General features: G+C 36.0%; 2 protein-coding genes and 1 non-coding gene across 4 annotated transcripts; 2 read left to right on the top strand and 1 right to left on the bottom strand.

Annotated features, from left to right (window-relative positions):
* Positions 1 to 222: 222 nt before the first annotated feature.
* LOC120113473 (4-coumarate--CoA ligase-like 7) lies at positions 223 to 22657 on the top strand (the record flags this gene model as incomplete). The annotated part of the gene is given in 8 exon segments (XM_039134627.1): positions 223 to 663; positions 771 to 813; positions 816 to 991; positions 1997 to 2064; positions 2146 to 2248; positions 2373 to 2492; positions 20084 to 20094; positions 22648 to 22657. Coding segments are annotated over 6 exon segments (945 nt in total), but the record flags the coding sequence as incomplete, so codon positions are not given.
* On the bottom strand, positions 1692 to 10986 carry LOC120113512 (DNA ligase 1-like). 2 transcript variants are annotated; one of them, XM_039134655.1, is made up of 18 exons: positions 10199 to 10986; positions 9989 to 10105; positions 9198 to 9299; positions 9004 to 9120; positions 8236 to 8466; positions 8061 to 8155; positions 7332 to 7419; positions 6866 to 6997; positions 6445 to 6557; positions 6191 to 6292; positions 6039 to 6100; positions 5815 to 5886; positions 5638 to 5711; positions 5488 to 5538; positions 4550 to 4627; positions 4266 to 4343; positions 4093 to 4162; positions 1692 to 1707 (listed from the first exon to the last, which is right to left on the bottom strand). In XM_039134655.1, exons 1-17 carry the CDS (start codon positions 10952 to 10954, stop codon positions 4094 to 4096), a joined length of 2337 nt encoding a protein of 778 aa, XP_038990586.1. In that variant the 5' UTR covers positions 10955 to 10986; the 3' UTR covers positions 1692 to 1707; position 4093. The 2 variants fall into 2 exon arrangements, with proteins under 2 accessions (XP_038990586.1, XP_038990585.1); XM_039134654.1 differs by lacking the exon at positions 1692 to 1707 and having other exon boundaries at positions 3856 to 4162.
* TRNAG-UCC lies at positions 3337 to 3408 on the top strand. The gene has a single exon. It is a non-coding gene; the product is annotated as a tRNA-Gly (tRNA).
* Positions 22658 to 23808: the final 1151 nt, after the last annotated feature.

A 23808-nucleotide genomic window follows, 5' to 3' on the forward strand; every position in this document is an offset into this window, starting at 1 on the left:
AGTAAAAATCATTAAAATTATTTGATGGATTCTATTTGAAATTGTAATTTTTGGTTGGGATTTACATTGTGGAGAATTATTCATTGTTGTTATATTTACATTGCGATGTGATTTGACATCAGAAAGCAACGTGGAATATAGGTATTAAGGAAATGGATGAAGAAGATAATGGAGACGAATGCCGGAAAACCATAAACCCAATTGATATTAACTAATTAACCAACGGCGGTTCTTCTCTACTCTTCGGGCACGACGGGTGTCAGTAAGGGAGTTATTCTGGCTCATCGGAATTTCTGTGCATCGTCTTTGATGGTGACAAAGGATCAAGAACTTGCTGGGGATAAGCACAGGGTTTACCTGTGCATTTTGCCTATGTTTCACGTGTTTGGATTGGCTGTCATCGTGTACGGACAGCTGCAGATGGGGAACACTTTGGTGTCAACGGTGAAGTTGGAATTTGAGGCGTTTTTTAGGAACGCCGAGAAGTATAGGGAAACCAATTTGTGGGTTGTGCCTCCCATTGTGCTAGCTATGGCTAAGCAGAATGTGGTTAAAAAGTTCGATCTTTCCTCGTTGAAGGAGATTGGTTCTGGTGCTGCACCTTTGGGCAAAGAGTTGATGGAGGAGTGCGCAAAGAAGTTCCCTCAGGCTGTTGTTATGCAGGTACATTAGCTTTCAAGTAATTTGCAAGTTCATATGGTCCTTTGTATGCATCTAAAAGTTGCAGTAAACGAGTTTCCTTCTCGTCATGCAACTTCCTGTGGTTTCAGGGGTATGGAATGACCGAAACTTGAGCGATTATATCGATGGAGAAGTCCGGCATACTGGTTCAGCCGGATCGCTTGCTCCATGCATTGAAGCTCAGATAATTAGTACACAAAATGCAGAGCCTCTTCCTCCAAATCAATTAGGGGAGATATGGGTTCGAGGGTCAAATATGATGCAAGGTAAAGTTCTTCGCTTGTTCTTTCCCGAGGAAATAAAACAAGATTGATTATTTGGTATGAACAACATCCGACTAGTTATCTTCTGACTACTAAATTGCTAAATTCCTGGATGTATTGAATTGAATGATGATATGCACAAGTAGACTAAACTCTGTTTATGCTGGTTTGTTAACCCAGATCTTTGATATTATAACAATAACTTCAAGCTATGCATCTCATATGCAAATCAGGAAAATTCTTAACTACCCTTATCTCTTATGAGTTAAGAGGTCGATATGTCGTAAAATTGTATATACTCTGCAAACAGTTAAATTATGGTATAATGACAAAATTAGCCCTCAACATCTGTTCAAATTATCACTTTGGTCTCCATTCTTTTTTTAAAAGCATTTTAGCCTCTCAAGTTCTCAATTTTTTGTCAAAACAGCCTTTGTTGGATCGAAACCGTTAGATGACTAACGATTAACGTAGGTCATAGGTTGCTGACGTGATATTTTCACATGTACCTAATTAGTGACGTAACACATGTTGTATTATCACTTTAGGTGACGTGACACGTGTTGCTTCATCAATTGAGCACTCGTGGAAATACTACGTCAGCAACATGAGTAGATCGTTAGTCAACTAACAGTTTTCATCTAAAAAGAGTTATTTTGACCCAAAAAAATGAAATGTTAGAGGCTTAAATGTTCCAAAAAAAAAATAGAGGTCAAAGTGATCATTTAATCAAATATTAAGGGCTAATTTTATCATTATGCATTAAATAATCCAGGCACGAGTATTAAATACTTTATGGAAAGTGGTGGGTTTCGACATCCACAGCCAATCATGTTGTTCAAGTTACACATTGCTTTCAACCATATTGTTTCAAACAAAGTTTTACCATAACATTCCTTTAGTTCGGAACATTAGTTCAATTATGAGATCCTATGGATTCATTTGATGCATAGTAATCTATCTATACTTGTTCATTCAGTATGAGATCAATATCCTTCTATATGACATTAATAGATAGCCTTTTTCATTTGGTTTATAAATACACTCACCAGGTTGCACCATCAGAGCTTGAAGGGCTACTTTTATCTCACCCTGAAATATTGGATGCTGTTGTTATACCCGAAAATCCTGTGATTGTTTGCATCATCTAAATCTGGGATTGTAAACACATCATTCGGAGTTACATTTTGCCACACTACAGATATCCCGATGACGAAGCCGGTGAGGTCCCGGTTGCATACGTCGTTCGCTCACCCAACAGTTGGCTAACTGAAGAAGATGTTGGAAATTTCATCGCTAAACAGGTACGATATCCAAATGAAATGGTGATTTACAGTTGATACCTTTGAGTTCATGTTTCCGATTGTTAATAGATTATTGTTACTGAAATAGTAAGCCTAGGGCCTTGATTATTTTTGTCCTACGCAGGTGGCACCTTTCAAAAGGTTAAGGAAGGTGACATTCATAAACAGTGTCCCAAAGTCGGCTTCTGGGAAAATTCTGAGGAGACAACTTGTCGCCCAAGTACGATCCAAAATGTGAGATTCTGTTTATAACACCAATACAGACTTAAAAGTTTCATTTCACTTCAAGAGTCATTATGTTTTTGAAATAAACCTAAATCAGCAATGTTGTCCTTATCCTTTTTTTTTTTTATAATTCCATCAATTTTACACTTAAAGTCATTCCTTGAATATTTTTATTCCTTTTTTTTTTACATTAACTACATTAGAAGATATTGTTGTAATCCATATCTTAAATTTGAAATTCGACTCAATAGTTATGTCATGTATCGTATGACTAGATGGAGTATAATTTATTTATTTTAAAATTGCTTTTGATCGACCTCTCTTTCCCTGCCACTGCCATCAACAAGAGATTATGGAGTTGGAATAAGAGGTTTATAGAATCGCTCATCAGCCGGTGAAGTGATGACGAAGTTAAAACTAATGGTGGATGGAATCAATCGATCAAAAAGACTTTTTATTATTTTTTGATAGTTATAGTACACATTTCAGAGAGATCATAGTTTACCATAACCTTCGCTTTTATGACTATTAATTGAGTTAAAAATCAAACTAATTCAATTTTCAATCTAACTTTTTACAGTATTAATGATGTTATACACGTAATCTCTGGCATATGACAGAAATATGGTCATATCTATACACTATTAATGATGTTAATTATGCACGTAAACTGACGCATGGCACTAATATGGCTGTGTATCCAGATAGGAGGCCAATAAATTAGAGTATATGTTATAATGTGAAGACAGATCGGATCCAATGGACTTCATTTCAGTGTTTTTAACAATATCACATCTTCTTGTGACTCTGCTGTTAATATATGAACCCTTGATGTTGATCATCTCACGACCCCCTAACAAATAGCGTTTGTAGTCCAACGGTTAGGATAATTGCCTTCCAAGCAATAGACCCGGGTTCGACTCCCGGCAAACGCATGATTTTTTATACCTTCATGAAGCGAGTTTAAATTTTGATGGAAATCATTTGCTATATTTGTTAATGTTGGCGTCCATCCCATAAGATTGAGAAATTTTTGTTTTAATAATGCGGGACATATGCTTCTAGCCCTATACTATTGAAATTTTGTTATTAAATATACTAAAAATTCTTTTTACTAATTCACATTTTATAATATAGACTTCTACCCTGTTAGTTTCAGGTCAAGACTGATGCCTAACGACTTCGATAAATCCCATCTAACAAGGCAACCATTCTTGGATAGACCCAAAACACCTCAGATAATGTACCTTAGAAGAACCAGTAGGTTCCCAGATAAACATCTCCCCTTAAGAGTCCCAGATTAGAAGAAGACCAAGGCTCTAATACAATGAACATGATAAAACAAAAATCAATAGCATTACTTGACGACAATTCCAACTTGATTTTTCAATATAGGCAGCAAATTGCATTGAAAAATCGGCAGCCTTTAGCTTTCCAGAAAATTGGCAAAGAAATTAGCCTATCCAGCAATAGAAACTTTCTTGATTGCAACCGAGAATAGGAAAATCTGTATTTACACTGCAAGGTTTAGAAACTGGAGACTAACAGTCCCCTTCACACATTAAATTATCGCAATTCACCTACCCGGGTAGGAAAAATATTGAGGCTTATCAGAATTCCTCAATCATCCTCACCATCGTCTTCATTATTAGTTTGATTGTGTTTTTGAGCATTATACATCTCAGCCACCTGCAAATATTCAGGAAAAGTACTTAAACAAAAAGAGAATTAAGTGAAGTTGTTGCTCCGCCATAAATCATATGAACCAATTATCAGACAATTTTTTCTTCACCTGCTCTGATGATGTAGCTTGCTCTGGTGTCTTATCTTCTCGAACACGAACTAAACGGGGAAACCGGAGAGATATACCCTTTTACCAAGAATAATGAGGAATTAGATGAGTTCATTTTCTACTAACACAGAAAAGTTTGATAAAAACAACAGTTGCAGGATCCAAACTAAGTCACCCACCCCCAGAATTCAGCAATCAAATCATACATATAGGACATTGAGAAATAAATTAAAATGAATAAACAAAACTAAAAGACTTCCAACATGTGACAACTTTTATCCCACCTTAGCAGGATTCACAATCCCAATAGCAGCACAATGAACAGGGCTAATGGTCAAGTCTGCAACTTTTACCTCCCAAACCTGCTAGAAGTTCAAAAAGACATTTTAAGAAGAAAGGAACCACCGAAATGAATAGTAATAGCCTAATTATACAATCATAGTTATTGAATGCAAAAGGGAGATTAGAAGGGTAGTTGCAACAATAATATAGGAACACAATTCTTAAACCATTTAGGGTCTAAAAAATGTTTGAACTTTTGTAGGACATAACAATATCATCTCAATTGATACAGCAGAAACCATTTAATTTTTGAATGGGAAACAAAAACTACTTATATAATCTATTGAGGAATATTCAGAAACCCAGATTTCAAAAAATTGAAGCAAGTACACAATGAGAAAAGCATTTACTGGAGCCTGGGGAAATCAGTTTATAATTATTTCAAGCGCCTACAATACGTGGATCCTTGAAGAACAAAAAGCATACTCTACAAACAGGTCATGGACAGAGGCAGCCAGGATGAAGGGAGAACGTGGAGCAAAAAATGTGATAACAAATAATGCAAGCATGCACCATGCTACAGAATACTGTAATTGAGAAAGTTCACCACTCTGATCTAGAAAACTGAGAATTCATTGTGGCTGTTTACGACAATATTACATGTATAGGAATGGTGCTTTGCCCCATCATATTAGAGACTAAAGGCACACTTCCCACCAACCATAAAATGGAATAGGCTTGAGTGTGATCCTAATACAGCTGTGGCAAGCAGCAACCTCCCAACCAATTGACCAAACCATTCCTTACCTGATTTGATGCATCATGCAAGCATACTCCTTCCACAAAAAAACAGTTTTGTCCATTACAGGTACATAGACATCATGGATCATGCAATTAACAAATTCACAAACACCCAAAAATAATCAAAGTGCAGTTTTACCTCTGAAGCCTCAAACCAAACATCTGGCTTTATCTCGCAACGATAGTATGACTGTAACCAATAAGAAAATCATAATTTTTATGCTTATCAAAAGTTAGATTTGCTCACAATTTCCTTTCTTACAACAGAAGATAATATCAGAAGGCAAACCTTTGGTTCAGGAATCACTTTAGAGCGGAGACTGGCAGAACATTCTTCAAGTTGTGCTTCAGAAAATCCTGTACCTATTGAGCATCAAAGAGAGAAGGAAAAGGGAAGGTGGGACAGCGATCATCAGCTGGAAAGACAACCAATATGTTGAAAAGTTGCAATTCAAGTTTCACTAACCAATTTTACAGATACTCTGGAACTCTTCATTACTGTCATTGTAACATGCCAAGAGAAAGGCACCATAGACGCCTAAGGATAAACATGATTGTACCGTCAACACAAATGAGACATCAACTAAAGAAATAATCACATAAAAACTAAAATGGGCGCAGAAACAATCAGAGCATAAGCTAAACTCTATATGAGCACCAGTCATCAGATACGTAAACAAAAAGGATTACCAGTCCGTTTCCCACGGCCATGGAAAGCAGCAATAGGTACGAGATCTAATGTGTCTCCGATACTGCATGGAACAGAGGAACATCAAAAGTTGCATATGCACAAAATAATACCTAATCGTAATTTGCACCAAGAAACATTTCTAACACCTTACCTTTCCATGTAATCTTTCTTCAATTTTAGCCAGTTGAGTGACCGCTTTGATGGCTCGTACGTAGCATCTCTATCCAATGTTTTGATAATTAAACCCTCACAACTGAAAACTAAGACTGATTAGCATCACAGAATCCCAAGGTACTTTATGGAAAAAATAATATTATTTCCCTGACTTTCTTTTACAATACTTATTGGGCAGATTCCAGCTGCCAGCTAAACGTTTCTGGAAGAATTAAACAAATAGTCAAATACCTTGAAGAAACAGCAGAATTAAGGAAAGCTTGAATCTCCTCAAGATCATTTGATGTTAAGGCTGTTGCAAACTGAAAAAATCCAGCTTCTTCATCAAATGAATCATAAAGCCTCTGCAAAGGGCAAATAGAAGAAAACCCTGGTGAATTGGATAGGGCACATGATATGCAGCGCACGAGAAAAACAAGTAACACTCCCAATCAGTTACTTAGCCATGCAGGCCACAGTCTCCTTGTCGCATAACACAAATCTTCATAGTGAATTCTTGCTAATACTAATACAATTGAAATTTTAACATTTGAGATAAAAATGGTGATATAAGCAGTTTACCAAGGATATACATTGTTGTAGCGATAGAATCACTTCATAAATCCTGGCAAAAATAATTTTATTACCAAATGTGTTGTAGCCTAACCCATACCTCTCTCCGAACTTTAAGCTGTTCATGAAGAAGTGATTGCCCATTAAGATATAAGATGTCAAAAGCAAATATGCACACGTCAACTTTGATTTCACTCTCTACCACATTTTTTCGTGCTCGTGTACTAAGGATCTGCATATCAAAAAACAGGCTGTCACCAATATCACCTTTAGAAACCCTGGATTCAGAGTATTTCCAGTAAACGTCTTCCATAACATCCAAAAAGAATTAATCAACGGTTAACAGCGACAAAATATGGCCAATTTTACCATACAAAACTAATGCAAACATTTTGGAAATATGTTAATACTGAAATGCTAGATAGTAAGATGTGTTCTGATTGTTGAAGGATCAACAACTAATACATAGTATAGTATTACGGAGACAAATGAATTTGTACACAAAATAGAACCAGCAAAACCAGCATTGCGCAATAAGTTCTAAAGAAAAGTATGTAACAAGTTACCTGAAAGGGTAAAATTTTCTTTTGAACTTGATCATAAGCAACAAGCTCACAATCCAAAGCAAATGATTTTACGGAGGACTTCTTGAATCTACACAAGAAAGAAAATTTTAGTAACTAAACCAACATTGCAGTAGCAGTAGCATGCTACAATAGTTTGCAATCACCAATTTAAGATACTGTAACTGTATAATAAATGAATGCTTATCTCTATTGTCAAGCTTCTTATTAGGATTAGTAACATCTAATGCCAGTATCTAATTTTCACGTAAAAGTCAATGCCAGTCAAGAAGTTCTCATTAGGTTTTTCTCTAAATAATTCTAGCAAGTCATATTTTTTCACAAAGAGAAGTAATATGGCCATTACTACAACTTTTGCCATCCTAGACTTACATTAGTAGAGATACCACCTTAACAATAGCAGGAAAAGATACCTGTAACTTACGACCATCACTACAATTTTTTTAGTACCAATATATTTTGGACAGTCAAACCAAAATATCATATGAAGCAACTAACTTAAATAGTAGGTATTATAATATGAAGTGGCAATAGCTGAGTTTCAATTAATTAGAAACTTTTTTAACCATACGTTGTAAGGAATCTCTCAGAAGATAAGTTTTAACCAGTATGCTTTGTTTGGTAAAGGGGAGACAAAGAACCTTTAATCAACAAACAAGAAATAAATAGCACACATCAGCAGAACAAGTCGCAATAATAATAGAGGTCTACCTAGAAATTGCAGAAACAACATCAGGAAACTTTCCTGTGTTCCTCTCAGCATTTCGACTATATATCTCAACTGAACCATTCTCCATGTAGTGAATCTACAAAAGGCACTTAGATATTTTCTCTCCACATGATGTATACTAACAGAAACAAGAAGTAGCAATTTAAATTCTATTACCTGTGCACGTTCTCCATCATATTTATATTCACATACAAAGTCAGTATCCTGGAATTTATTTACAATTTCAGCAACACCTTTGGTAGGTTTTGCTAGCATAGGTCCAATTGGGACACCCGGTGTAAAGCTACAAGTCGTTCGAAGATCCCATATACCGCCAGTCAAAAGTGCAGGGACTATTTTATCATATACTGGGAGGATAGAAAAAACTTGTTTGACAATTTTGGCAGCCTGCATGAGAGCCATCAAAGATAAATAGCAGTGCATTACTAAGGATCAATATGGAAGAGCTAAAGGTGAATACTCAACACACAGCTATACAAAAGAAAAGGTAGCAAGCAGCAAATTAAGATAAAAAGTACAACTCCAGAGCAATGAAAACCCATTTTTCAAAATTTCAACCACGTGCAGGCCTTGATAGATGCCGATATCTTTCACCAGCCAATTCCATTTGCCACTTCACCATTATCAGTCTACAAAGATTTAAATCAGATGTCATCTCTAACCTACATCCCAAGAACACTGATGAAATAAATAGAAAACTACAAGCCAGTCCATTTTAGGTTTCAAAAAGTTTTCATAATCTCTAAATTTGATGACACATCATTTCATGTACATCTCAGCCTCATGCTCTTAATGTGTTTGTGGAATCTTATAATGTAATTCATACGAATGAACTACAAAATGCATGACACGTTGAGCTGATAGAGTAGATTGATGATTCAAGAAAAAATATGTTTAATTTCCACATCAATAAAATTTAGTTACCTCCTCAAATGGAGACTGAATGTTTGGAGGTGGTTTAGAATGTTGTTCATTATATACTGCAGCCTGTCCTAGCGCAGCTAACAGAGTCTGATCTGAAAACCCAATCCGCAACTTTATCTGCATGAAGAACCTGAGAAATCTTACAATCAAGGAACAAATTTAAAGTAGTACTAAATTTATTTCCTAGTTACAACCTGAAGTAGACGAATCAAGAACAGAGGTTCACAGTCAGTTGCAGCAACAAGAAGTGCCTTGATACGATTCTTTTTCTTTTCCTGACTGTCCTTTCCAGATTCCTGTATAAGCAGACCAAAATTGGGGAAATCCATAACATTAAATGTATAAATATACACAAACAAGAACCAATAATTAATGCATTCTCTTCCACACATATTGGGCAAGGCTGTACTGCAGAAGGTCCCGAGAATTATAATTGCAAAAGCAATAGTAATATCGGAAACAGTTCACCTACTAATGCATGTAGGGTGTATACCAAGTGATCAATTTATGTCAGTATGATGCAAGATAAAACTAAGGACTAACAGAAATTAAGAAGAGAACAGTAGATTAAGCAGAGAATGAGACGAGAGGCTGAAGAATTTAGACAGAAAACTCAACAATTTCATTTCCATCATAGAATGAAGCCTAGCAGAGTTCAGATGTTCTACCCATATATAAAAACGATGTTGTGCACTATATTACATAAAACAATGACATATTAATGCTACAATTTAAAATGAAACATTGGGTTTAGAAATATTAAAAAAGATGTGCATCACAACACAAACGGTGTAAAATATCCATGGTTACATCAAAATGAGTCCGCATTCAAAGAAGATGGGCACGTGCAGCATTCATGTAATGCAAGGCAACTAAACAGCCATTTCAGCCATGGATGTCAAGATCAAAGACTCAGGTGCAGTTCATTAGAACCAAATGCATCCCTCTATTAAAGTAATTCAATTTGAGAAAGAAAATGGTGAACCTTAGCAATTAGCCGAAAGGTGTCAAACACTTTGACAACAGTTAATGAATCAGGCCTGCGCATCATCGATTGGGATGAACGACTAGCTTGTGCAACAAGGCCCAGGTCTCCTCTTTCCTGTCAAAAGTAAATCAACGTAACTAAATGGCAAGATAATGTGTTAGCAAGCTCTAATCAAGCCCCAAAATAAAGAGAAGCGTAACATTATACCTTGTACTGACTCTTGATCTGTGATTCAGTCCTTCCACAGGCCTCAGCCAGGGCCTTGATAATGGAGGCATCTCCAATTCCCAGCTCTATCCCCTCATGCGCCGGAGCAACCTTATTTGCTGCCAGGTAAACCGTCGCCACCAAATCATCCGGTGTGGTATCAATAACAGTCCTCAACATATTACAAACAATATCAGTTATCACAATCCGACCCGTCTCATTCGATATCAAATCAAACGCCAGGCTCAGAAACAAAAACGGAACCCTCTCTCCTTTCTCCCAACACACCACCATTTTTGGATCAAAATCCGCCGGCTTCTTCTTCAATAGCGCAATTTTCCCTTTCAACTCCACATTTCTCTCCGAGGCACTCCCCGGTTTCATCTTCTTCAAATCCGGGGGTTTCTTCGTCTCATCTAAATTGGGTTTTTGAATTCCACCACTGGGGACTTCTGGGTCGGGTTTGACTTCAGTTGAGTCGATGGTTTTGGATTTGCGTTTCTTGGTGGGCGAAGAGGAGTGAGGACTCTTTTCGCCAGCTAAACGGCGAGCATTGGACATGAGAGCATCGAAGGCGGAGGGGCGAGAAGACATATTGGAGTAAGGGTTTAAAGAGGAAAGAGAGAGGGGTTTGGAGCGAAAGAAATGGCACTTAGAAGAGGGAGAAAATGAAGAAGAAGATGGAGGAATGACAAGGTTGAGAGAGCGAGAAAGACAAGTATAGCAAAGGAGATGGGATGGGCGAGGCTTTAGCATTCAATTCCAAGGAATTGAGGAAGAAGTAAACAGAATCGCCTCGGATAGAAAGAAAGAGTGGGGCGAAAGCTTGAAATATATGTTGATAAATTGGCGCGAATGGAAATGGAATCCCATCCTTTTTTCGAGCCTTTAGGCTTTCTTTTCTCAATACTTTTTTTTGCGGGGCTGAACGGAAAATTTTATCAGTTCTATTTTTGTAAGGTGTGAATTTCATTTAAATGCCAATCGTATAAAGGATAGAAATTGTTCGATATATTTCGATTCATCCATAAATTACAGCGGATTGAATGAAAGTTGTAGCCTCTGTAGATGCGACAGAATGGACACCATCAAGCTTTTGTGCAACACCTTTAATAACAAGGCCATGATGATCACAAGCAATTACTCCGACAGAAGCTTCCATGGAATGTGGGATAAATGTCCCGTTGACATTAATCTTGAGCTCCCATATAATCGGTTTTGTCCATTTTCTTGACGATTCCTAGTTGAGAACCCGAATTTGAGAGTTTTGGATAGCTACCTTAAGCTCAATTTCGAGGGTCCATGTGACATTGATCACTTCGTCGTCTGGTTTATGTTGTCATGGCACCATTTGTTTCGTCTATTCCACTTATTTCAAAGTATAATGATAAAGCAAGCAAATACATCATAGTCGATTTTGGAAGCAACCTCTTCAAATCAAACCTTACAAGGAGAAGGAAGTTAAGACACCAAATTTTGTCCCTTAGATTAACATTGTTATATAATATATTTTGTGGTAACCAATTTTCGTCCGGGCACGAAATTTTACTTGGTGGGAAAATTAAAATGAATAAATAAATGATTTTGATTTAAAATAAAATATTTTGGTAGTCATCATTGACTTTTTTGGGTTAGGTAGGTCAAATACCTAAAAACAATCTTTTAAAATAGTTTTCAAGAAAACATAATTTAAAATATAAACTGATCTGTGTATAACCAAAAAATATTTTATAAAGAAGGGATTCGTGGTCGATTACGTTTAGGGAAGGATTAGCACCCCTATAACGCCCAAAATTGGTATTCATTAATTATAAATTGTCTCTATTATTAGAAATTTAAAAATTCGAAGATATATTTAATTTATAATACTGTTATTTCAAATTTATTACTATAATTTAAGAAATCTATATATATATATATATATATATATATATATATATATATATATAGATATTTATTTATTTAGAAATATCAGAAAATGGCTTCTAGGTGCTTTAAGACAGCTCATTTCTTAATATTAAAAAATAAATAAATATTAAAACATTTATCTAAAAATAATTAAAAAAATAGATTAATATATATAATTTATGAAAAATAAGATATTTATTTATTTAAAAATATCAGAAAATGGACATCTAGTTGCTTTAAGACTGCCCTTTCTTAATATTGAAAAGTAAATATATATTTAAAATATGATTATTTTTCTTAAAAGTCATTTTTAAATTTATAAATAGGATTTTAATAGAAAAAAAATAAAATAAAAAAATTATTTATTATATATATATATTGATAATAATAATAATTTAAATATATTGAAAATAAACATATAAAATTGAAATATAACTAAATAGTGACTAAAATGAAATTAAAACTATATATTTAAAATATAAAAAGAAATAAAGTTTATAATTAAAAATAAATGAAGATATTAAAATTAATGACAAAATTAGAATATATTAAAATTAAATATCTAATTAGTAATTAATTATTTAAAATTACAATGGCTAAACATGATATTTTACCCATTTATTAATTTAGTGAATAAAATAAAATTATATCAAATTTGTACATCAAATTAAAAGAAATTAAAACATGTTATTCGGGGTTAAAATATTAATTAATAAAATTATGAGGGCTAAATCGGTTATTTGCCTAAAATATATATATTTTATATAAAGGACTAAATTATAATAAATTAAAATTTGAATACCAAATTATAATAAATTAAAACATGCTATAAGGATCAAATTGCAAGTTTTTAAAGTTACAGTGGCTGCGGGAATAGTTTAGCCATGCGTGAAATTACACAAAATCCCTCCCTTAAACGACGTCATTTAAGAGATGGTATATATACCATGTTATAACCGGCCATTCGGGCCACCATCTCATTTTCCTCTTTTTTTTCTTCTCCCTCTAAAACTGAGATTTCTCTCTCGCCTCTCTCTAAAATCGAGAGAGAGACCACCGGTCGGCAGTCGGGATCCGGCACCGACCACTATCGTCGGCCACCACTTATGGTGGCCGAAACTCCCAAATTACACTAGAATATAGGTTTTGACCTCCTAAGGCCCAATACAGCCTCTGTTTTCCCTATATCCCCTTAAATTTCTGTAGATCTAGGAAAACCGAAGTTTTTACCTCGGTTGAAACAACGTCTCCAGCGACGATTGGGCTTTCTTTGTTGGTAAGTCCCTCGTTCTCACTTTGTTTTCTCTCGATTTTTGGTCTCTGTTGCTGTTGTGTGGTTATATTTGCTGGTTTTTGGTTCGTGTTGTTGTACCCTCGGATTCTTCCTCCCCTTTCTGTTGGCAGGGCTCGGTGGCTTTTATAGCCACCACCGACGATGTCTTCGAACCGGGTAATAGAGCAGTTTTCGGTGAGACATCGAACTATGTGTGACTCACCCCATAGTTGCGACGTGGACGACTGGAGTTGACCTCTCTAGAGCCCTTGGTTTGAACGTGGCAACGGCTGAAACAGAGTGGATTGGCGACAAAAGCAACGGCGGCAGTGTGGCCCTAGGGTTATGATACCCTAGGGTTTCAAGCTGGTGCATCTGGGACCGTTGGATCAAGATTAGATCCAACGGCAACAAGCAATGGCGGCTGGGAGTAGAGGGAAACCCTAATATGATTTTAGGGTTTGGTTAGGCCGGTTGTAGTTGGGCCTGGCAGGGTTGGATCGGGCCTATGTTGTAAATGGGCTCTGATTTTGGACCTGTAATATGTAATAATAATATTTATTATTAATAATAAAAATATAATAATAATAATAATTATAATAATAAAAATAAAACGGGCAAAAATTTAGTGCTACAGCTGCCCCTCTTTGTACATTCTTGTGTTAACAAGAATAGGGCAAAGATGAAAAGACAATAAATTTTTGTTCAGTTGACTTCTCTTGATTAAGATAGAAATGTTGAACAAGTTCTTCTTATTATGAACTCTTCCATTTTTCCACTGGGGATGATAATCTATCTTTTTCTGTGATGTAATTCAACAAAAGGTTGAACACGTTCTTCTCATTATGAACTTCTTCTTCTTTTTCATATGAATTCTTCTCATTATGAACTCCTTCTGGAAATGCTGATCTTCAAAAGAGGCATTGTTGATTTAACTTCAATATGTGATGAATTAAAGGCAAGATTGAACAAGTTCTTCTCATTATGAACTTCTTTTCATTCTTCAGATGAGTTCTTCTAATTATGAACACTTCTGGAAATATTGATGCTGATCTATCTCCTTCTGTGATAGAATCAAACAAAGGTTGAACAAGTTCTTCTCATTATGATTTTCTTCTTCCTCTTCAGATAAGTTCTTCTCATTATGAACTTTCTTTGGAAAAGTTGATCCATCGAGTGATGAATTCAAACAAAAGGTTTGAACAAATTCTTCTCATTATGAATTTCTTCTTCCTTCTTCAGGTGAGTTCTTCTCATTATGAACTCTACCTGGCAATGATGATCCATCAAGTGATGAATTCGAGAAAAAGGTTAAACAAGTTCTTCTCATTATGAACTTCTTCTTCCTTCTTCAAATGAGTTCTTCTCATTATAAACTCTTCCAGAAATGTTGATCCATTGAGTGATGGATTTGAATCTTTGCTAAAATCTTTAAAATTCCTGTCAAATATTTAACATGGATAAAATGAATGAAAATGCCCTTATTTTGCAAATGTCTAAATATGATGCATGAATGTTAAGTTCATCTTTATTTGATTTCAAAGTGGTGAACTCGGTATTTCTTCAATTGTGTTAAAATCCAATAAATCTTTCTTCTTTGAACAGAGAATCTATCATCTTTGGAGAGTGTAGACGTAGATATGCCTGAATTTTTGTATGATGTCACAAAACCACTTGAGAACAAAACTCAATGGTATAGGCTCTTGAAAAGTTCGCACTCATGCAACATGTTGATTCTGATAACTACTCATTTGATTATTAAGTGATTTTTCAAGATGATTTCACAGATATTGATAGTTCTTATGATACCGAGGAAATCCTGAATTTTGATTTTGATGAGGAGAATAAACTGTTATACTTGATGAAAATGGGATACTCAGAGGTTGAGGCTTCAATATCCATAGAGAGATGTGGTCTGAATTCATCAATTGTAGAGTTGACAAAATTTATATGTGCTGCTCAAATGGCTAAGGCTGCTGATGCACTTCTTTCGATAGAATATAGGAAGCCATTATGCAATAACCACAATTACAAGAAAAGACGAAACTTAGGTTATGATTTGTTGAAAAGGAAGAAGCAGAGGAAGTTTGAAAAGAAGCTTCTTAATGAAGACGATCATGCAGTTAATCTTATAAATCTAATTATTAGTTTTAGGGTTCCTACCAAACCAGATCTGATAACTCAAAGAACACTTCCAGAAGATGCTATTGGGCCTCCTTATTTCTACTACGAGAACGTGGCACTTGCTCCAGTTGGTGTTTGGACCGAAATGTCACGGTACTTATATGATGTAGAGCCAGAATTTATAGATTCGAAGTATTTTTGTGCTGCTGCACGGAAAAGGGGCTATATTTATAATCTGCCAATTGAGAACATATTTCCTCTTATTCTACTTCCAAATGACTCTATGATGGTAATAATTTGTTTATTTTTCAACAGTGATAGCAAACATTGATAAGACTTATTTTGGATTCCATGTACTTAAAAGTATTAACATAAAGTGATAACCAGAAATATTTTGTTTGTTTCAAGATTATGTTAATCCATTTACAGGATGTTTATGTGAAAATAAATAAATTAAATTTCGAGCAAAAGAAATTGAATTTCAAAAAGAAAATCTTGGAATAAAAAATATATTCAAATGTATTCAAAGTCATGGCAAACATGAGAATGATAAAAATTCAAATGACTCAACAAATTATTAGCATAAGTATTTCTAACTAATCAACTTGATATAATTTAGAGCACTGAGGTAAGCTTATGTCTGGAAGATCTCAAACGTTGCCAGAATGCTTGTAGATATAAAGTTCCTTCCAAAATATCAAGCTCTTAAGAGGGTTTAATTGCCAGATGCCTAATATCAACATACATTTGAGCAGCCCTTTCAGGTTTTCAACTCAAATCCTTCCTTTGGTTGCAAGACGCCCTTTGCGAGTTTTCATCTTGACCCTCATTTTCTACATATATTTTTTCATCATTTTCATTTTTTTTCTTCTTCAAGCATAATATTTCTTGACAGAATCTGAGTTTATTAGGTTTCTCAAAACTTTTCCATCTATTTCTGCCAAAATCAACGCTCCTCCGGAAAAGGCCTTTTTTACAACATATGGCCCTTCCCAATTAGGCATCCATTTCCCACGGAAATCTTTATGTATAGGCAAGATCGTTTTCAGCACTAGACCACCCTCTTGGAATTCTCTTGGATATACTCTCTTGTCATGAGACTTCATCATCCATTTCTGATACATATGTCCATGGCAAATAGCTTTCAATCTATTCTCCTCAATAAGGTTCAATTGATCAAATGAGCTTGTATCCATTTAGACTCATCTAATTTTACCTCTCTCAAGATTCGAAGTGATGGGATCTCAACTTCAATCGGTAAGACTGCTTCCATCCCATAAATTAAAGAAAAAGGTGTTGCCCCAGTAGATGTTCGCACAGTAGTTCGATATGCATATAAAGCAAAATGTAATTTCTCGTGCCAATCTTTGTAAGTTTCAGTAGTCTTTGTAATGATTCTCTTGATGTTCTTATTTGCTGTTTCAACTGCTCCATTCATCTTTGGACGGTACGCCACTGAGTTTGCATGCTTGATTTTAAACTGTGCACAAAGTTCAGTCATCATTTTGTTGTTCAAGTTCATAGCATTATATGTAATGATTCTCTCTGGTAGCCCATACCGGCAGATTATTTCTTTCTTTATAAATTTGTAAACTGTGGATCTCTTAATATTGACATATGAAGCAGCTTTAACCCACTTGGTAAAATAGTCAATTGCCACTAGGATAAAACAATGCCATTTGATGCTTTTGGTGTGATTGCCCCAATGACGTCTATTCCCCACATAGAAAATGGCCAAGGTGCAATCATTACATGTAAAGGCGATGGAGGTGCATGAATGTTATCTGTATATACCTGGCATTTATGACATCTTCTTGTAAAATCAATGCAATATGTGTGCATGGTAGCCCAATAATATCCATATCTCATTATTTTTCTAGCCATGGAAAGACCATTTGCACGTGTTCCACATATCCCACTATGTACTTCTTCAATGATGCTTCTGACTTCACTATTATTGACACATCTCAATAGCATTTGATCATTGCTTCTTCTATACAAAGTCTCGCCATCAAGAAAGTATCCAGCAGCCATTCTTCTCAATGTTCTTTTATTAATCTCAGATGCATTTTGTGGATAGTCCACATATCCCACTATGTACTTCTTCAATGATGCTTCTGACTTCACTATTATTGACACATCTCAATAGCATTTGATCATTGCTTCTTCTATACAAAGTCTCGCCATCAAGAAAGTATCCAGCAGCCATTCTTCTCAATGTTCTTTTATTAATCTCAGATGCATTTTGTGGATATATAACAGCTAATGTAGCCAAAGCATATGCCATTTGATTTTCCTCTCGAGGGAGATAATTGAAGGTGACTATGTCAAATTCTTTCACTAATTCGAGGGTAAAATTTCGGTATTCCAGCAATTTGGGATCTTTTGTTTCCCATTCTCATCGTAATTGATACACCACTAATGATGAATCTCCGTATATCTTGAGAAATTTAATTTTTCTTTCTATGGCTGCCTTCAATCCCATGACACAAGCTTCATATTCCGCCATGTTATTGGTGAAAAAGAACTCCAGTATGCTTGTGAAAAGATAATAGATATTTTCTGGAGAAATTAACACTGCCCCAATTCCTCTTCCCAAGACATTGGATGCTCCATCAAAATAAAGCTTCCAAGATTCATCATTTGTTCTAACTTCTTCGCTCATGGATATGCACAACAAATCTTCATTTGGAAAGTTAAAACTCAGAGACTGATAATCATCAGATACACGACTGGCCAGAAAATCAGCTATGACACTTCATTTTATCGTTTTTTGGTTGACATATACAATATCAAACTCGGATAATAACATATGCCATCTAGCCATTTTGCCTGTCAAAGCTGGTGATTCCATTAAGAACTTTAAATGATCAAGTCTAGATATCAGCCAAGTGGTATGATATAACATGTATTGTTTGAGCCTTCGAGTAACCCACACTAAGGCACAACATAATTTTTGTATTGTTGGGTATCGAATTTCACAATCAGTAAATTTCTTACTCAGATAATAAATGGCTTTCTCTTTTCTTCCAGATTCATCATGTTGTCCCAGTACATATCCCATCGAATTTTCAAAGACTATCAAGTAGAGAATTAACGGTCTATCAGGTACTGGTGATACTAAAATAGGGGCATTGGATAAATATTTCTTAATAATATCCAAAGTTTCTTGACATTCATCATTCCAGACTTCATGATTGTTCTTTCGGAGTAACTTGAACACTGGATCACATTTGTCAGTTAATTGAGAAATGAACCGAGATATATAATTTAATCTTCCCAAAAAGCCTCGAACTTCTTTCTTTGTATTGGGTGGCGGAAGATCTTTAATTGATTTTACTTTATCTGGATCAATCTCGATTCCTTTTTGGCTGACTACAAATCCCAAAAGCTTCCCTGGTATCACCCCCAAAGTACATTTATCAGGGTTGAGCTTTAATTGATACTTTCTCAATCTTTGGAAAAGCTTTCTTAGATTTTGAATATGTTCTTCTTCGGTTCGGGATTTGGAAATCATGTTATCCACATATACTTTAATCTCTTTATGCATCATGTCATGAAACAGAGTTACCATTACTCTCTGATACGTTGCCCCTGCATTTTTCAATCCAAATGGCATTACTTTGTAACATAAAGTGCCCCACATGGTTACAAATATTGTTTTTCCATGTCCTCAGGATTCATTTTTATCTGATTATACCCTGAAAAGCCATCCATGAAGGAAAACCATGCATGTCCTGCAATATTGTCCACCAATGTGTCTATGTGAGGTAATGGAAAGCTATCTTTCGGACTAGCTTTATTAAGATCCCCGTAATCCACACACATTTGAACTTTCCCATTCTTCTTTGGTACTGGAACTATGTTGGCTACCCATTCTAGGTATTTGGCTGCCTGTAGGAAACCTGTATTAATCTGCTTCATCACTTCTTCTTTGATCTGCAATAACATTTCTGGCCTCATTCGCTTGATCTTTTGTTGAATAGGTTTATATGATGGACTGATTGGAAGTTTGTACACCACTATATTTGTACTCAAACCAGACATATCTTGATAAGACCGGGCGAATATATCTTTGAACTCTTGGAGGAGATATATTAATTCTCGTTTTATCTGGGCTGACAAAGTAGTACCAATTTTCACTTCTTTCATTTCTTCATCGGTTCCCAGATTTACAATCTCAATTTCTTCTTTGTAAGGTAAAATTTGTTTGTCTTCTTTTTCTACTAGTCTTAACAATTCAGTAGGAACATCACATTCTACTTCATCATCACACTCATTGATTTCTTCCAGACATATGGGCTGCTCTAAATTTATCTCATGATTAAATTTAGGAATAATCATGCTATTAACATTGTGACACCTGCAAATTTAAGTCGGACATATTTCAGAAAAGATATAGTAAATTTATGAAATAAGTATAAAGAATGAGAAATAATGAATGTAAAAATGTAAAGTATAAAGAATGATTGTCATTTGAGAATTTTAAGAAAACTTCTTATATTTGATATTAAGTGAACTTAACAACTGCCCTTACAAGATAACAAAATTGTTTTATATTCTTGGGCTAAAACATAAAGATTGCTTCTGTGTATTACTCTGTGTTAATACTAAAAACTACAGGGAGATATTTAGCAGTCCAATTGTTGAGTGTTTCACCAGGAAGACAAGGGCGAATTCCAGTCAAGTATTTGCCAGTCTTGTGGTCATTTGTAATCATGTAAATAATCCTCCCATAGCTTTTTCAACCATGCTTTGATCTTTTGTTAACTTTTCTTCTTTAAGAGCATCAATAAGCTGTTGTTCTACATTAACCATTCCTCCAGATTTGAAAGTAAACTTTAGATGAGGGAAAGACATGCATTCCCACATAATTTCTTCTCCTTTCAATCTGGCCCTTCTATCCTCACCTATTCTCTTCATCTCTTTGTTGAAAGTTGGGCTTAAATCCAAGCCCAAAACGATATTTTTTCATCTTCATATTTACCGGACTTGAACTTCTTTGAAGATTCTTTCCCAAACCTTTCCCAGTTTTAGCTCCAATGCCTAAAGTATGTCGTATAATCATTTTGGTGCAATCGGACAATCTGGGATGTGGAATTTTGCTTCCCCTCAGCAATAAAAGTTGCATTGACAAATTCCAAAGCTCGGAAAAAGCACTCGAGAGCATCATCATTGGTTTCGATATACGGAGCATCACTCATTATAGAGGCAATGATTTATTCCTCAGCTCTTACACATATCAGTTGACCGTCAACAACGAACTTCAATTTCTGATGCAATGAAGAAAGAACAGCTCCTACAGAATGAATCCACGACCTTCCTAATAAACAATTATATGTAGGGTGGATATCCATTACCATAAAGTCAATATTGTATACGACTGGTCCGATCAGCAGTGATATTTCCATTTTTCCAAGCACCTGTTTTTGAGTGCCATCAAAAGCTCACACTATATTCTGATAACTCTTCATGTGCGATTTATCTACTGGCATCCTTTGTGATGTAACCAAAGGCATTAAGTTAAGAGCAGATCCATTATAAATTAGTACTCCTGGTAACACATGGCCATGACAATGTGTTGTAATATTCAAAGCTTTCACTGATCCCATTCCACCTTCCGGTATTTCATCATCAGTGAACTTGATGTAATTATCAGCGGCTATGTGCCGCACAATCCTGTCAAGCTTGTTGAGAGATATATCTTTAGGGATAAATATTTGATTAAGAATTTTTATCAAAGCATTTCTGTGTACTTCTGAATTCATCAACAGATCAAGAATTGAAATTTGCGCTTGCTGTTTATGTAGTTGTTCAACCACACTATATTCACTATGTTTCAGAAATTTCAAGAATTCTTGTGCTTGCTTTTCTGTTACGGGCTCATTGACTGTTGGCGGGGATTCATCATCAAATACCTTTTGAGGTATCACTGTAGCTTTTCCTTTTGCCTTTGCCTGTTTTGATGTAATTGATGTCTCGGGAGAATAACATCTCCCACTTCTTGTAAAGAATCCGACTTCACTTACTGCTTCAGATGTTGAATCCACGCTCTGTACTTTCTCTTATGCTTTTTCCAGAGAAACAAATCCTCCTACCATTGAAACATTGGTAGTATAATTCCAAGGTACCCTGCGGGTATCCTTATATGGATATGGTAAAGGAGTTGTGATGACTACTTTCGGCTTTGATGGTGCAAGATTTACTTTAGATGATTTCACAATGATGATCACAGGATCACTTGTTCTCTGTTTAGGTTTATGTTAGGATCGTGTCATTCATTTCTGAACAACTTCCCAATTGGTCACCCATCCTTGGATTTCCCTAGTCCAAGCACGCTTAACGACAGAGTTCTGAAGCGAATGTTCACCATTCATTCTTAAAATCAATTGGTGATAAGTAGGTGGGCCATTTTAACCTCATATCTTTGTAGTGAGTGATCATTGGGTTCCCCCAAGCCAAGGTGGATTCTTGTGGGGCACCCCCGACGGGCCTAAGGGCTTCGCAAGGCACACATGGGCCTCGACAGGTTGGGTAGTCACTCACCGATATCATGCCCATACACGATAGAATCCCTAAGGGTGATTGTTGGACCCCATAACCTAACAATCACCCTCCAGCGACACCTGGGGGATTCGAACCTGCAACATACTCTAATACCAGTTGTTAGGATCGAGTCATTCATTTCTGAACAACTTCCCAGTGGGTCACCCATCCTTGGATTTCCCTAGTCCAAGCACGCTTAACCACAGAGTTCTGAAGCAAATGATCACCATTCCTTCTTAAAACCAATTGGTGATAAGTAGGTGGGCCATTTTAACTTCATATCTTTGTAGTAGGTGATCACTGGGTTCCCCCAAGCCAAGGTGGATTCTTGTGGGGAACCCCCCACAGTTCACCACAGTATTGCAGAGCCCTGTATCTATAGCGTGCTGCGGGCGGGCCTAGGGGCTTCGCAAGGCACACATGGGCCTCGGTAGGTTGGGTAGTCACGCACTGATATCGTACCCATACACGAAAGAATCCCTAAGGGTGATCGCTGGACCCCATAACCCAATAGTTTAGAATCTTCTGATGCGCAAATGTCATCTTCTTTTTTTCCTAGTTCTTCTTCAAAGAACTCTATCTCTTTGTTATTCATCAGTTTTTGCACCAAATCCCTAAATTCAGGGCATAATTGAATTCCATCTCCCCTTTCTTGATGATATTCGCAATAATTCTCGCCTTCATTATACTTTGGCATGAATTGTTGCTGAATCATACCAGATAGGGAGAGTTGTTGAAATATCTAACTAAAGGGGGATTTAATTTCAGAAACATCAGTTTTGGTTTTCCTTCCATTTTCTTCCTGGATTGTGTTCACGTTTTATTCTCAATGATTTGGCAGCGGATGATTTGATGTAGCTGGTAAATTAAATTCCAGTTTTCCAGTATTAATCAAATTTTGGACCACCCTTTTGAATGCCAAACAATTTTCAATAGAGTGACCCGTAATTCCATTGTGATAAACACAGTGTGCTTTCACATCGTACCATGGAGGAAATGGTTGTTGCATGGGAATCAACGGATAGGGTCGTATGACATCTGCCTTTAACAGCGAATCATAGATCTCTACACAGGGTACTGGTAATGGTGTGAAGGAAAACCTTTCATTTTCCCTGCGAGATCCTCTAGATTCCGTTCGATTAGTGTTTGTTTCTTCTTTCTTAACCCTTGGTTGGGTTATCGTAATACTTCTCGAAGTATCCTTGTTGTAAGAATTTGCATTGTTAACTCCGTTCTCCTTTTTTCGGTACATGGGTCTTTTAGAACTAGACCCCTCACTTGATTCAATTTTGCCACTTTTCATGACTTCAATGAGTTATCCAGAAATGACCAGATCTGCAAAATTTCTGGTTACGTTCCCCATTAGATTGCTTAAATAAGGAGCCTTTAAAGTATGGACGAACATTACTGTGGCTTCTTTTTCTGATAGAGGTGGCTGAACTTGGGCCGCTGTGTCACATTATCTCTGGGCGTACTGTCTTAATATTTTACTGTTCTTTTTCTCTAGAGTTTGGAGGGTCCATCTATCAGGGACAATATATGTCACGTGGCGGTACTGCTCTAGGAATGCTTTTTCCAGATCCTTCCAGGATCTAATGCTGACTTTGGTTAATTGAGTATACCATTTTAAGGCTGGTCCTGTCAAGCTATCTTGAAAGCAATGAATTAATAATTTCTCGTCTTTCACATGACCTGTCATTCTATGGCAAAACATGGTAATATGGGATGAAGGGTATGTAGTACTATCCTATCTCTCAAA

This window comes from Hibiscus syriacus, unplaced genomic scaffold, assembly GCF_006381635.1.
Source record: "Hibiscus syriacus cultivar Baekdansim isolate YM2019G1 unplaced genomic scaffold, ASM638163v2 tig00110209_pilon, whole genome shotgun sequence".
Taxonomy (NCBI): domain Eukaryota; kingdom Viridiplantae; phylum Streptophyta; class Magnoliopsida; order Malvales; family Malvaceae; genus Hibiscus; species Hibiscus syriacus.

Excerpts from the sequence above, each read along its gene's own strand:
- LOC120113512 (XM_039134655.1), bottom strand. The coding sequence starts at position 10,954 with ATGCTAAAGCCTCGCCCATCCCATCTCCTTTGCTATACTTGTCTTTCT. Across the intron at positions 8,467-9,003 it reads TTCAGTCTCCATTTGAGGAG|GCTGCCAAAATTGTCAAACA; the intron begins GTAACTAAATTT and ends GCTCTCATGCAG. Across the intron at positions 6,998-7,331 it reads AGAAAATTTTACCCTTTCAG|ATCCTTAGTACACGAGCACG; the intron begins GTAACTTGTTAC and ends TTTGATATGCAG.